This window comes from Homarus americanus, unplaced genomic scaffold (assembly GCF_018991925.1).
Source record: "Homarus americanus isolate GMGI-L3 unplaced genomic scaffold, GMGI_Hamer_2.0 scaffold25827, whole genome shotgun sequence".
Classification (NCBI taxonomy): Eukaryota; Metazoa; Arthropoda; class Malacostraca; order Decapoda; family Nephropidae; genus Homarus; species Homarus americanus.
In genome coordinates this window covers 9,883,099-9,898,379 of record NW_024738300.1, presented here as the reverse complement: position 1 = coordinate 9,898,379, position 15,281 = coordinate 9,883,099, and the positions used below count along the sequence as shown (strand labels likewise).

The 15,281-nt window shown below is 37.6% G+C and overlaps 1 protein-coding gene across 3 annotated transcripts; it reads right to left on the bottom strand.

Moving 5' to 3' along the window:
• Positions 1-1,751: 1,751 nt before the first annotated feature.
• Positions 1,752-10,739, bottom strand: LOC121873837 (serine/arginine-rich splicing factor 7-like). 3 transcript variants are annotated; one of them, XM_042377587.1, is made up of 6 exons: positions 10,595-10,739; positions 7,985-8,196; positions 7,482-7,661; positions 6,007-6,243; positions 4,130-4,179; positions 1,752-2,097 (listed from the first exon to the last, which is right to left on the bottom strand). In XM_042377587.1, exons 2-5 carry the CDS (start codon positions 8,179-8,181, stop codon positions 4,155-4,157), a joined length of 639 nt encoding a protein of 212 aa, XP_042233521.1. In that variant the 5' UTR covers positions 8,182-8,196; positions 10,595-10,739; the 3' UTR covers positions 1,752-2,097; positions 4,130-4,154. The 3 variants fall into 3 exon arrangements, with proteins under 3 accessions (XP_042233521.1, XP_042233518.1, XP_042233520.1); XM_042377584.1 differs by lacking the exon at positions 4,130-4,179; XM_042377586.1 differs by lacking the exon at positions 4,130-4,179 and having other exon boundaries at positions 6,007-6,234.
• Between the last annotated feature and the right edge of the window lie 4,542 nt (positions 10,740-15,281).

The following is a 15,281-nucleotide window of genomic DNA, read 5'->3' as shown; positions in this document are numbered from 1 at the left end:
GACCACCACAACACACAGCCACCACCATGCATCAACTAGCTAGCACATCCACCTGTCTACTGTACATCTACAGTATTTATTAATCTTATGACAGACTCCTTCACTATGGGGACAACACTTTTAATATTTTATTTGGTTTATGCCAGACAATTTCATTCTAGCAGAAGGGGGGCCCTTACACAAGTGGTGAGAACAATAAATAGGTATCCCTTATTATCCGGATGGGTTAGGTTCCTTGGAAGCCATTCGGATAGTGAATAAGACATAAAAACCCCAGTACTGTATCATACCCCAAAAAATTCAGTTGTTTAATAAACCAAAAAATTTTCAATCGACCAATTTTCAGAGTGAGAATCACTTTAAAAGTGAACAATGAAGAGGAATACAGGTACCTGTAGCATATAATTATAAAAATGTACATATGATTTATATAATATGTGGCAATTAAAAATTTACTGAGAAGTGTATACACCATATTCTCCTTATAAATGTAAAATAATGTGTAATTTTACATATAAAATTACACAGTTTCTTGATAAAAGGTGTACTTGTTGAAGCACTTGGTGGGTCTCTTTATATACAGTACAGTACTCATTATGAATGTATTAAAGTGACTTCTTTGACAATGCAAATTCAAAACCCAAATACCCAGTGTAATTATGAACTGTTTGGCACATCTCCAGTTACAGTAACTAAAAATTAGTGTAGTCACACTAGATTAAAGTAAACCTTAGTCTGTTCTTCAGTGACCAGTTCTTTCCCCTCCTAGAAATGGTGATGCAACCAAATGATATAGAATCCCTTCTGCACCAAGTTACTAGATCTTGTTCCATGGCCAGCCAAGTGGGACACCAAGGTCTTGGGGCCCAATATTCACACCTTGCAAAATGTTATACCGTGTATGGTGTAACAAATAGCCCCAAATAATCCTGCATTCATTATACCATTTCCCATGTAAAGCCATAAAAATAAAGTGAATCTGCATAGTAAGACCATCTGCTAAGCCCTTGCATTAAAACAATTGACATTAATATATTAAGTCTGGTTGTAGAGTACAAGCACTACCTACTCTACAGACCAAAAATCCATCCCCAAGTTAATTTACTACTGTATACGATCTACCTCAACAATTCCAGGAAGCCAATGCTCACCTGGTGTTGTGCACTGTTCCAGAAGGTAAGTTCACAAACACCTGTCAGTGGAAGAGTTGCATTGTCACAAGGTGCTAGAGGATCCAGGAAGGGTGTTGCTCATGGAATGCCCCTGCATACTCTCACATGGTTAAGCTGTAAAGTTTTGACAGACTGGCAATGAATACAGTACTTTGACAGAAATCACAAATTTAATTGTAATAATAAATCAGTCTTAGTGAGAAACAAATGTCTCCCATTCGTGGCAGCGCAATCCCACTTGTAGTTATTAGTGACCTTCGCCCAAATCAACAGCCCTAACACAGGGTGGTAAATGTTGTATCCAATCAGATGCCACACCCCTTAAATGCACTATTGTATTTCAAGAACTGTACAAGTAGGACTCAGTATGAATAAGTTTAACTAATTTTAATTTCATTTAATACACTATTCTAGTTCATGTATTAAGTTTAGTGTGTCATTGCAGTTTTGTCCCGATACCATTTGGCTCTTTCACTTAATGGTCTGACTACCCAGGTTTCACTTTCCTTTCAAACTTCATTCAAGCAGGTTTTAAATTGAAACCTATTTGGGCAAGTTGGGGGGGGGGAATGAAAATAATTTTAAGTAAAATTTGTTTTATTGAAAATTGTAAACCATACATTGCTATGATTTTAATTTAGGTTGGAATGTACCCAACTTAATGACCAATAGAAACTTGGGATCCCATTCTATAAGTGTAATAAATCTTTATCCACTTATTTAGCAGTTTAAATACTGCTACTCACATAAGGCATATGACAATAACAAGACTGACCATACATCAATCTAACACCAATGAGAGTACAAAACTGAAAAAATGTGTTACAAAGCTTAAGAAAGCTGCTTAATTCACTCATCATTCAAGTCTTCACCCTTCATCTTTGGGCTACCGTTCTGAACTGGAGTCCTTGATCGACTTCGGTCCCTGGAACAAAAGCACATGGGTCAACATTTAGTATTTGTTGCCAAATCTGGTGCAAAATATGAACAGAAAAGTTGGAGTAAGAATGGAGAATGGGTAATTATATACAGCTGTAATAAAATAAAGGCTTAGTGTTAAGTGATGCCCTCTACTAAAAATTTTTTTACTATTACACAAATAAATTTTTTAACACATTCTGGTGTCACACCCCAATTAGGTGAAAGAATGATTGTATGACAAGCAATGAAAAATTATACATTAACCTTAGTATTCAACATTCAATTTATAAACTTGACTAAAAAAGCATTCTATACGATATATTCGCCACTTGTTTCTTGCCGGACACCCTTAGTGCAGCTGGCCATGTAAAAATCTTCCCAGGACAGAGGGAATGCTTATCCTATGACAAGATTAGTGATCAAAATATTAGCTGAAGTACTCTGTATACTAGATTTTTGCTATCAGTAAAGTAAAATAGCCATCACTTTATCTCATGGAGAACATGTGAATGTTAACACAATAAGTATACATACAGTGGAAGACAAGATACACCTAAGGGAAACAAATTTAATAAACTAAAGGACTCCAGACTTTTAAGAAAGTATTCTACATTGCTATCCTTGCAGGATGTAGCTAAAGAAACCATTAATAGGAGTCTTCCCCATTCTTCCACCAGCAACAATAGCACTTAATTATACTGTACAACTGATACCAACCAATCTACTACGATAAGACAAAATGCCAAACATCTTTCAAGCAAGAGACCAATAAATCCCGTTTTCAGTATGCTAGCGCCATTTTCTTTAAGTAAAATTCAATTACAAGTGGATGTCCCATGGAAAAAATTAATCATGAGAAGCTGATCTGAACCCTCCCAACTAGTCTGACATATTGAAAAGTTGATTGTACCTGCCAATAACCATGGTAGTCACAACCCACATGCATTTTGTATGTGAATTATCAAGCTTAATAAAATCCCAATGAAATTAGCTGGAAGAATAGAATTTACCAAACTATTTATTACAACCAAATGACTCAACAACTCACAAGAAACATCATCCAATGGCATTAACTACAGTACATGGGCTTGGCATACCAGTATGTATTGCAGAGAGGACAATGGTGGTGTACAACATTTAGAACAGGTCAACTGAAACTTTCAAATGCAATGGTCAGGCAGCGTATATACCCTAAGACATGCCAGAGGCCACCATCTAAGATTATGCGGTACTGCAGCATAACACCGAAGAATAGTCTTTAGTTTACTGCAACCTCCTATTTAGAAGTAACATTACAGATGCACAACAATCCCCTTGTAAGCTTTGTGCTTGAGGATGTCATCCCAGGTTGGAATCGATAGTAACATGTGCACAGTTTAGAAAATCCGGTAAGGTTACGTCCACAGAAATAAAAGTTTTATATGCACAGCTACCCCATGGCAGAGGCAACATTGGAAATGCACATCACCCAGTTCCAGCTCTACAGCTGAAGCAGCACTTATAAGTAGGTATGTACAAGTTTGCTGATACATGAGACATTACAATCAAGCTGATGTCAAGTGCACAAAAGGTATTTGGGGAAAAAAAGTGGGGTCTGGATGTACATCTACCAAGTGGTTAGATGTCTTGATGCCGAATAACTTCTCTTCCCACGTTAAACATCAAAGACTGCATAAATTATCTAAGTTGGCAAAAACCATATTTTCACTGAAAGAGGCAGATGAATAATTAATATGAAAGGAGTACTTATTAGCCAACTGCCACACAAATAACTAAAGCTCACTTCTAAAACTATAAATGCATTAGTATGGGATATTATATATTTTAATAACAGGAATAAACACCAGTTGCATTTACACTCAGATCATATTACAATAAAGTGCAGTTTTAGGCAGGATAAATACACATTTGTGGATGAGCAAATACATTTAAACATATAATACAGGATGACTAAGCAATGCATGGGTAAAGCAACAAATCGGGATGAGAGTTCAACAGTTTAATGCAAGGAATAAACCAAGCAATAATTTGGATACCATTGTCAAGGAGTGATGCTGTAGGTTAACACTCAGAAGAAGGGGTAGATCTGTGCAAAAGAAAGTAAAACATATGTGGCAGACCAAGATGAACAATAAAATTAGTGACAGGTAAAATGAAAATAAGAAGGAACAAGTCTTAATTTTTCTAGTGTTCTTATGCTGTCTGCGGAGAAATAATTTTCCCTTATTTCAGTTCCATTCTAAATGAGCTAAGCATGCCCAAAGAAAATTGTGTGCAAAGCTGCTTTCAAAGAAAGATTTAGTCATAATTTAAAACCGTATATTTTCTGCTGATACTAATTAGGATAAGAGAAAAAAGCTAAGTTTCGATTAACTACAGTACTGTATTAAGAATAATATTTTTCAAGAAGTTAATTTCTTCTTAATGAGCACCTTAAAAGGCACTTAACCAACCTAATACAATGGTGAACCACCTGCAAATTTCCCTCCCCTCATCTTTACAAATTTTCAATAAATATTCCTACATTCCCTCAATGACAATCAAAATAGGAGTTCCGTGCCTCAACATAAGCATACACCTTGCAATCTAACATTAACCCTTTCACTGTAGGCCAAAAATTTATTACCTCCATGCACGGCAGATAATCAAGCACAGTTCTGTTCCTCTGAAGCATGTTACCAAGCATGCATTAGTCAAACCTGAGATTGTAGATCAAATGTGTATTGATGTGGCAAGAGCCTGCATTAATTCCCATGTCCTTGTTTCTCCCACACCACTGTGTACTGATGTGGTAAGCGCAATGATTCCCATGCCCAATTTCCTTCCGAACTCCTACACTTGCTTCGGTCAAGCTCACCGCCACAAGAATATAAAATCACCTTTTGTTCTTAAGAGCTTCTTGCACATTTCCCTACATATCAACACACTATATTCATCATCATTGCCCTCTAAGTTATTAGAATCAGTTGCACCCTTCAACATAATTTCTTGTCCTGGATGTGAGTGTAGTTGGTGTACTCTCCATGAAATATTGATTGGACACTGGGCACCATAGTTAAAAATATACCCCCACATTCATATGACAAACGCAAATGGTGAGAACACTAAATCTAAAACCACCAGCTGTATGAAAGTGCACATGCAATACATTTTAAAAATGCCTGACCTGTATGCATTACACCCACAATGTACAGTACACAATAATAAATGCCTTGTATACACGACACACAGTGAGAGGGTTAATCAATAAAGAAGTTCCAACCACCTGAAGGTACTCTCTCAAACCCTACACCCATTTACCTTTGGCATTCTCAACCATTCCAGTTCCAATTCAATTATTTTTTTTATCCCATCAGTGGAATGAATTATACAAAATTTTAACTCCCATGCTCCATATTTTACCCCAAAGGACCAGGGAGAAAAGCAAGTCTGCCATCTCAGTCCTATCATTACATGTGATATTTTCCCTTTACACTCATCCACCAGCTAAAATTTCTCCACAATTCTAATCACTAATTTATCCTCAAGTTCATTACATTTACCCAGTCCAACCAAAATTGGTACTTGTATTTCTTAAGCTCCTTCAATACTTTACCAATTATTCTATTTTTCATGTTCATCAAATAAGTACATAATTATAATTATGTAACCTGATGGAGCAATGTATCCACCTGCAACAAGTCCCCTTGTTCATGGTTTACTCTTAAATCTACATTGCAAAAGCTTTCATTATATACATTGCACAAACAGGACAAGCACTGTATTAACTTAGGTATGAGTCAAAATGCCAAATCCCCCAAAAGCATAAGTTTCACTGCCAAATCCCCCAAAAGCAGAGATAATGCCACATTACAATGTTTGGATACCAACAACAATTATAACCCTGACTAAACACTTACACTCAGCAACTTACCCTTTGTCATCTCGTGAACGAGATCTATCCCTGTCCCTTGATGGTGATCTGGACCTCTCACGTGTACGACTGCGGCTGCGATCCCTGGTACGTGAGCGAGACCTAGATCTCTCCCTGGACCTACTGCGGTCACGTGAATGAGAGCGATCCCTGGTCCTACTCCTTGAACGGGATCTGGAGCGTGTATATGACCTTCTCCGGCGTGGTGAACGACTTCGACTCCGAGACCTTGAGTACCTGACACGCAGGAAGTACATTAGAGTTTGCAAATGACTATGCTTAAGGTGTGCAAATCTGATTTCGTCTGAGCCTCCAGGGTGCCTGTGTTGGACTGCTAGCATCCACACACACACTGACAATGATACATTCTGCCATGCACAGAACTACGGCCTGGATGTTGGAAACCGCTTCAGTTCAACCAGGTGTGCTCAAGAGTATAGGCATGATAAGCACTGCAAGATCACCTCGATCATCCCAGATTATGGTCAACCTGACAAAATGCCACAAATCCCTAATATCAAACGAGTTTCAAGCTGTCCAACAATATTTGTTTGCCCTCAACAGCTGCAACACTACCCAAACTTGAAGACGTATTCTTCCAATATTTATATTGGAAGATTGTGACAGTATAGATTGGTTGACCATAAATCAGATTTGCACAGAAACACCTTTTGGTAGATGAATATTTCCTAAATTACTTACATGAACTGCCTCTGGCTGAAAACGGTTGATAAACATTATGTAAGGGGACTAAATAGCTGAAAAGTGATAACTACATGTACCTAAATTAAATAACAACCATTAATTAAATTTTACACCAGTAAGCTTACTGTGCCTGTCAAGAGTCATGAATCTCGGAAGAGAGTTGTCTGAAGGTCTGACGTTCGATCACGTAGGTAGGATCATGTAACTGCGTTGTTTAACCAGCGCTGAACGCTCATGTAACTGCGATGTTCGAGTAGAGCACGAGAGAAGTCTACGGTGAATGACTGGCAGGCAGTAAGCTTTACAAATGAGGCCATGAAGTTCAAGGTGTGGCCAGAAGGTCAAATTCAAGTTGTAGTGCGACGATCAATCGACAGAGAGCCGATCTTTGACTACTCGAGGTTTGGGAATGGGGATCTCAGCCGTTTTGCCTACAAAATATGAGTGTTCTGTCAATAGCAGTTCCACCAGTTGATAATCCCTTAGCTTTATTTGATAAGTTTAAGTAGACCACACAAGACAAGTCCACATGACATGGCTAGTGCAGAGATTAAGCATCACATAAAAAACAAAGACATTTCTTTCATAAAAAGAAAAATATGAAAGTTTCACTTTAATCATGACCTACAGAAACCAGGTGAACTTGATCTGATACTGGCCTCCAATGAGAATAGTGCTTATTGACCAAAGCTCAGGACCTGAGGATTTGTGCAATAACCACCAGATGCAGAGCCACGCCTCCCCCTTCCCCCCAAATACACAATACATACCTTGATCCATGTCGACGGCTGTACCTATAGCAATCTCTAGCATAGTGCCCGCGCTCTCCACACTCATAGCAACGATCCTCTGGGTGGAATGGCCTGCCTCGACGAGGAGGAGGGCCACGAAATCGACTTCGAGATTTACCGGTTGAAAGCTCTACGCGAACTCTGCGGCCACATATTGTCCTGGAATAAAATAAATCGATTTTAACAATTATTCTATAAGAAAACCAACAATGGCAAATGTTACTGTTGGTGCAGTAGATTGCCAGCATCCATGCTCAGAGAAAAATAGAAAGACAGGCAGACTAATACCAGCTAGTAGAAATAACATGACATCAGCTTCTCCACGAAGGCACTGTTGACACAAGATGCTTCGGAAATGGAAATACACGCAGTAAATTCCCTGTACTTTTAAGCCCTATCTCCTCCCAGTAAAACAAATGTAAGGAAAAAAATATTGATCCAGTTTTACTGTTTACAGCATCTAATGTAAATATTATGCTCACCTGCCATCAAGTCCCCGAACAGCATCCTCAGCATCACGTACATCTTCAAATTCAACAAAAGCAAAGCCTGGGGGGTTGCGGGCTACCCAAACATTTCTTAAGGGTCCATAGTACGAGAAAGCTTCTTCAAGCTCTTGCTTTGATGCTCCTGAGCCCAAATCACCAACATACACTTTGCAATCAAGTGATGCTGGCATCTTGGCAATGATTATCTGTGAAAGAAAGTATAAAAATTAGTTATTCAGTCAATTAAAAATCTCGCCAAATTCGCTCCAGTGAGTCAAAAACACACAATTTAAATTATCCTATATCACCAGAAATGGATTCTAGCTTAAAAATAAATTTCGGTTAGTTTACTTGTAGCTACAGTATTTAGCAGGAAGAAAAAAAATCTAAATTTCAAAATCCATTAGCAACTATATCAAAGCTTAATTTATTCTGCAGTAATATTTCATTCCTAAACAAACTTCATCATACAGACGCTACTATCGACTCGTTTATGGGAAGAAAATAACGGTAAAAACACTGACATGTCAGTAATTTCACATCTCTACATGCTTTGTAGGCAAAGAAATAAATTATTTACCATAATTATGGCATCATCGGATCTACCATGGCAACCCTGTTTTGGTTCACATCATAATTATGCTATACAGGAGCATCGGCAGTATTTGTTTACGTGCCAAAAACCAAAACGACGATCTGGTCAAGCGTGTTTCATACGATTTATATTGGAAGTTGTTTGGATGATAGTAAGAACATTGAAACGGCATTGCACAGGTTAGGAAATGGTAATGTACGAGAACAGCATTACCACCAGAAGTTGTTCAATTTCGCTAATTTTTCTCCACTGTTCTTATTATAGTACTTAAGGGAAAAATTACAAGACCATGACCTTACCAACCAGAGAAACTTACCTAACCTTACCCAACTTCCTAGCTAGAGGGTGGACCCACCCTCAATATTAAACAAACTCATTTTGATATCTGGTAACAATGAAAAAATTTATTGAAGCATAATGGTGTACTTTTAATTTTAGGGGGGGACTGAGCGGGTCGGTTGTAAACAGACACACAAGAGGTGACCAGGTACATTTTCCAGGATTATCATTTTCACTGGTTTACCCCACAATTTCCCCATTCTTCATGTCCTGCTCAATACAGTTAATAGATCGAGTGCATGTACCTAACCTAACCTAGACTAGTATTTGGTGTCACGAAGTCACAAAAAATTGGTAAACTTAATTTAATCTGAGTTAATAGATCAAGTGAAATGTACTTAACCTGATCTGATCTAATCTAACCTAACCCAACTCAGATTAAATTAAGTTTACCAATTTTTTGTGACTTCGTGACCCCAAATACTAGTCGAGGTTAGGTTAGGTACATGCACTCGATATTAACTCAAATTAAATTACGTTTTCCAATTTTTTTTTCTTTGTGTCACCAAATACTAGCCGAGAAGTGATTGGCAGTCCGATTTATTCATGTAGGACCATTATTTGACTTAATTGCGGGTACATTTGGATAAATCCGAGCAGGATAGGACTCGGAGCAACGGATTCAAGTTGGATAAGTTTAGGTTTAGGAGGAAGATAGGAAGAAACTGGTTCATAAATAGGGTGGTGGACGAGTGGAACAAGCTTAACAACTTTGTAGTAAGTGCAGGAACTCTGGAAAGTTTCAAAAGGAGGCTAGATAAAGTCATGGATGATAGAAAGTGGTAGTAACTCTCGACAGGAGCTGCCATGCACAAGCCAACCGGCCTATTGCAGATTCCTTATTTTCTTATGTTCTTATGTAATTAGTCGGACCCCAAATTTAATATTTTACTCCACCAGACTTGTATTAAATGGAGCATTATTTCGAAACTCTTTAAAATACAAATACAGTGTTCGGTAAATTTATAGTTACGGTCATGCCAGTATTTAAATCTTCAAACTAATCTAACTTAACCTAACTTTAAACTACCTAACCGGGGACTCCACCCCGCCGATGAACGAAATTAAAATGCCCAGTATTTTACTCCAGTCATTTAGCAATTTACCAAACAACTTTCTTTGAATAACAGCGACGGATACACGTGGTGTCTGATGCAAATATCTGTAAAACTAAAACAAAACACCAATAACAGAAAGAACGTTTGTCTGGTGTTAACTCAAATGACCTAGTTCTCAATATATGAATTAAGAAACTACAAAGGTAACCCGTAATCACTCCAATTTATATCGATGAAAATGACCCTACACTCAAATTAAACCAGTAACATCAAACCACCTCCTACGTAACGGTAACTATCCAAGGTGGGTTGAACTGGGAATCCTAACAATATTGTGATGGAAATACATAATCAACATCTTTCGAACATACAAAATATAGAGGAATGAGAGCACCTTCGGCAAATGTCATATCCGCATGACATAATGTATTCCCATAATGTTCGCTAGACCCGGGGGGAGGCATAACCCTCTTCCAATATGGCGTCACATCCACATGTTCGAGCGGGAAAACACACCATCATCTAGAACGTTTTTCCTCCTTGACCCTCAAAATATTAATGACCTAACGTACTAAATAACGTTATTAACTATAAATCCCTATTATCACCTACCTTATTCCAGAATCCCACGAAATATGTGCTTGTTCTCGGGGTATATATGCAGGACTATGAGCGCCCCGTCACAGGTGGCAGGAGACGCTCGGCACAACGCGCAGTACTGACCGGGATGAATCGATCACAGCCGACTGACAATTTGGTTCTTTTCTTCGTTATTTTATTCCAGTATATAATAAAAATATACATTACAATGATTCATATTTATTTTATTATTTCTAATGCAAAAAGTAAACGACTAAAAACAACTGTCTACTCCTAAATATTGACATTCAATGATCATTAGTTCAACCCTCTAAATTGCGTAATGTTATGAATTTGCACGTAAGGAAATACTATACTCCCCATTTTCTGATTTGTCGAATGCTTTGTATCATATTCCTGAATTATTCATACCTATTACTATTAAAAAGCAATACGTTTGGTGCTATAATATTTATACTGTATATATTTGTGACACTTGCCAGATGCTTCTAGTGTTATTGTACAGGGGTACCTAGTGAGTAGTGACAGCACTAGGATCCCGCTTCCTCTATCAAGGAATAAATAATTGAAATTTAAATTGAATACGTTTGGTCTCTTGAAAATCAAACATTCAGTAAATTATTCTGCCTTTCTAATCGTGTTTCAGTAGGTTATTCCGGGGCTTCTGAATTCCCTACTCTCCACCTACTGCCCCTACCAGCTCGTTGAAATTACGATTTTGATTTCAATTTCGTATGATTATTTTGAAAAATCATATATATTTTTGGTCGTACATTTCCTATATTAAAAGTCTTTCTACAACTACATACATTTAGACCATAAAGAATACTTAAATGTTAAAATGCTATTAGAAACAATGTTTAATATTTATATTCAATATTAAGTCTGATTTTCAAACACTCGTAGCCCACTTCCGCTCTAAAGTGCGATACGCTCTTCAAATTTTTTAGTTTAACAAATTTATTGACAAAGCTTGGAGTACAGTTTGCCTATTCTGAGTAATTCAGTCAGGTCTTGACACTGAGGGTGGTATCACTTCTCACTGCCACGCAGGACAGAGGTTCATACACAAAGAAATATATCATATTCATTAACAGTACACTGTATATAGGTCAGATTCATGTGGGTGATGTCACTGTTCACTGCCATGCAGTGTAATCTGCAATAATGTATAACATCGCCAATCCAAGTGATTTTCCTGTTTGTTCTCAGGCACCAATTAATCGTCCCTGGAGCAATTTCAGTGTTGCATCTCACAACAATTCTTGAGATTTAGCTCCTGTATATTCAGTATCCCTAGAATTTATATTGTTTGTGTTTTAATCCAAATTCGATTTTCATTGCTTCCATCGACAATTTTAGTATTTTTGTAGGATCTTTTCGGTTTGATGAACTGCATTTTTTTATTAAAACACATTAATCTGAGAAGCTAGTCGAAAATAATGAAAATTAAAAAAATATATATATAAGGCTCTGAACAGGGGAGAGAGGCCAGCCTGTTAAACGTAAACAAACATGGAGCAGTGGTTATATATCTTAGCTTCGGTCAGTATCGCTGGACTTTCTTTAAAGTGATTAAATCAGAAATGAGTGAGAAATGATTTTGTAATGGCTTTGCAAAACCTACAGTACAGTCCTAAGAAGAGGTAGTACATTTTTTTCAAGCATACAAGATTATTCCAGAAAACAGGATGTGCCGCAAGAAACACCAAATGAACTTGGCATTTTTACCTGACAACACCATAGCGATGCAAAAAAAAAAAAAAAACTTCTGTACGGGATCAACTTCCATTTATAAAGAAACATAGAAGGATCAACACTCTAAAAACAATAATAATATTCATTTATTGTTGGTCCAAGTACACAAGCATCAAGTTCTGCGAAGATGAACTTGGCATGACTGATTCTACTGTGGTGAACTATAACAATTATTTGAAGGAGGTAAGTTATCTAGATCTGAACTCATCAAGATGCAAGTTAGCTTATTTTTTTATTTTTTTATTTTCCTAACGGAGTGGTCCCCAACATGTAGCTCGCGGGCGCCACCATATTATGGATCCCGCAAGGGTTCATTAGATAATTGTGAATTATTTGGGATTCTTTGTAAGGGTGAAGTTAATGAAAATACGTAATAACTTGATACAAACGTCCTGTATAGGACGTGTGTATTTATCCCAGACCGGGCTAAGAGAGGGCCAGCCTTCTCACTAAAAGGAAATACTATATATATATATATATGTAACTAGTAACAAACGTGTAAAACTGCAAATAACTGTGCGGTATATAAGATGTTTTTTTCTTGAATGTACAGTAGATCCAAAGTTTTGGCGCCCTCCACTATATTGTTTGCAATGATAAATGTGACCCAGAGCCTACAAAATGTTGGGGACCGCTGTCTTAAGGTAATGAAACCTAACCTAACTTAACCAGCTTAATAATCAGCAACTTAACCTAATCTAATCTGGCCTATCTTATATATTTTCTGCAACGTACCCTAGTGTATAGTGTAGCATAACCTAACGGGGGAGAACGAAGCCATCAGGACTGAACTCCTTCAGGTAGGTGATCTGCCTAGCAGGACACCTACCTGAAGGAGTGGTGGACGAGTGGAACAAGCTTAGCAACTTTGTAGTAAGTGCTGGAATGCTGGAAAGTTTTAAAAGGAGGCTAGATAGATTCATGGATGATAGAGAGTGGCAGTAACTCTCGACAGGAGCTGCCATGCACAGGCCAACCGGCCTATTGCAGACTCCTTATTTTCTTATGTTCTTAAGTACTATTTTCTTCAAGAAAAAAAAATATTAATTAGAATGTAAAACTACGTCAGATTAATGTTTTTTATTAAGCAATTTTGTAGTTCATCAAACCGAAAAGACCCTTTGTATTTTTCTCCAAGCAATAAGCACCCACTCTCATCTGACTGCTTTTCAGTATTATCACATAAACACTACCACTGAAACTACCAACCTGTGGTTTTCCAACTAAAGTTAGTCTCGGTATCAAACACCGCCCCTCAACTTCCCCTTAACTTGTAAACGAATGCAGAATTTTTGAATTCAGACACACATGTGGAAGAAATAAAAGAATGAAAAGCAGGTGATGCACCTGTTAAATGAAAAGTATGTTTCAAAGCACAGGTCTTCCACAATAGTTTACCAACATCAAATTACTTATGATCTTTACCACGTCATTCTCGCCGTGGTCTTTCAGTACTCTGCAACCCAGAACCCAGTTAGCACCAACCACCCCCGAGCTCAGTGTCTGCTATTACAGATCTTGAGCAAGAGATGCTGTACTACAGCATCTCTTGCTCAAGATCTGCACCATCAGATCGCAAGTGACTTGCGGACAGACTGAACCGATATTTAATTATTCTTCACACTTATATTCCAAAACAACATTAATCTGTCATATTGTGTTATTGTTTTTTTTAATATAAATGCAGTAGTTCAATGACCGAGGTATTTTAAGCAGCATTCGACTTACTATGACTATACCGGCACTGTCTATGTACAGTACTGTATATTGTTTTATTGCATTGTCTATGTGCAAGTATCTGCCAAGACGGGTTCGATGACTTCCGAAATGCTACATACAACTCGTGATGTCCAGGGAGTGTTGGTATGCGTGGTTGTGACATACTGATCCTACTACTGTATGAAACTATTTTAAGATACTGTACACTGTATACCTGCACTATGTACAGTACATTGTATACCTGCAGTATGTAGTGTTTATACGCTTTTACTGAATCTATGTACAGTGCCTGTTCACCTACACTATATGTACAGTGTTATATATTTGTGCTATGTATATACATTGTATACTTGCACTAAGCACATAATTTGTATACCTGTAGTCAATACACACTGCTTGTATACCTGCACTGCCTATGCACATTGTTTGTATATTAACATTGTCTACTGTACATACTGAATCATTGCGAGTTTGCCGGACGATTTTACTGAGTAACTATCTAGTAACAGCTACATCTGATCAATGGCTCCTTGACTGACGTGCCACAAATACACACGAGACGTTCGCGGATTTCAGTTCTTTTCACGAACTCTTTCGCCAGACATTGATGATTGATCCACAAAGCACCTTACAGCACAGTATATGTGCCTTGTGACTGGTGCTTCCTGTGTAGCCTGGAGGGGTCGTCTGCAGGCCACGAGCACAGCGCGTGATGGTGAGTCAACGGCCTTATTATGTGAGCAGTATTTATTGATTTTCTCGTGACGTAAACAATAGTCTGGTGATGGTCCAATGAGCCATAATTCTTGTACAACTCTCTGATGGGCGGTGAAGGATTGGTTGGTTGTGTAAAACCCATCTGGCTTCGTAACAGCTAACTCGTATGCCACAGTCTTTTAGTTCGTCCATACTTAAATTAGCGCTGAACAACATAAGCTTTCGACAAGTATTTTTTTTCAGTGAAGTATTAACTCGAAGACCAGGATAAATTTTCCGGTAATGCTTTATAGTTTTTTTCTCACCAGTTTATCGTGTTGAAAAAAAAATAACTTCGAGAAAGGCCCTTTTCACTCAGAAACTATAATTTCAGGTATTTCTTAATATTCAATAAGAATTTAAGTGCGTGTTAATTGTTAATCTAAGGAATCCGCTTTTTCAATTACTTTTTTCACCATATTACTATCAAATATATGATAAAAATATAAAGAGAAGTTTGTGTTCT

What these genes read in the sequence shown, in the direction of transcription:
- LOC121873837 (XM_042377584.1), bottom strand. Translation starts at nt 8,181, where the DNA reads ATGCCAGCATCACTTGATTGCAAAGTGTATGTTGGTGATTTGGGCTCA. An exon ending in GTTCGGGGACTTGATGGCAG is followed by an intron (nt 7,662 to 7,984) that starts GTGAGCATAATA and finishes ATTTTATTCCAG; the next exon opens with GACAATATGTGGCCGCAGAG. An exon ending in CGTTCACGAGATGACAAAGG is followed by an intron (nt 2,098 to 6,006) that starts GTAAGTTGCTGA and finishes CTTTTGTTCCAG; the next exon opens with GGACCGAAGTCGATCAAGGA.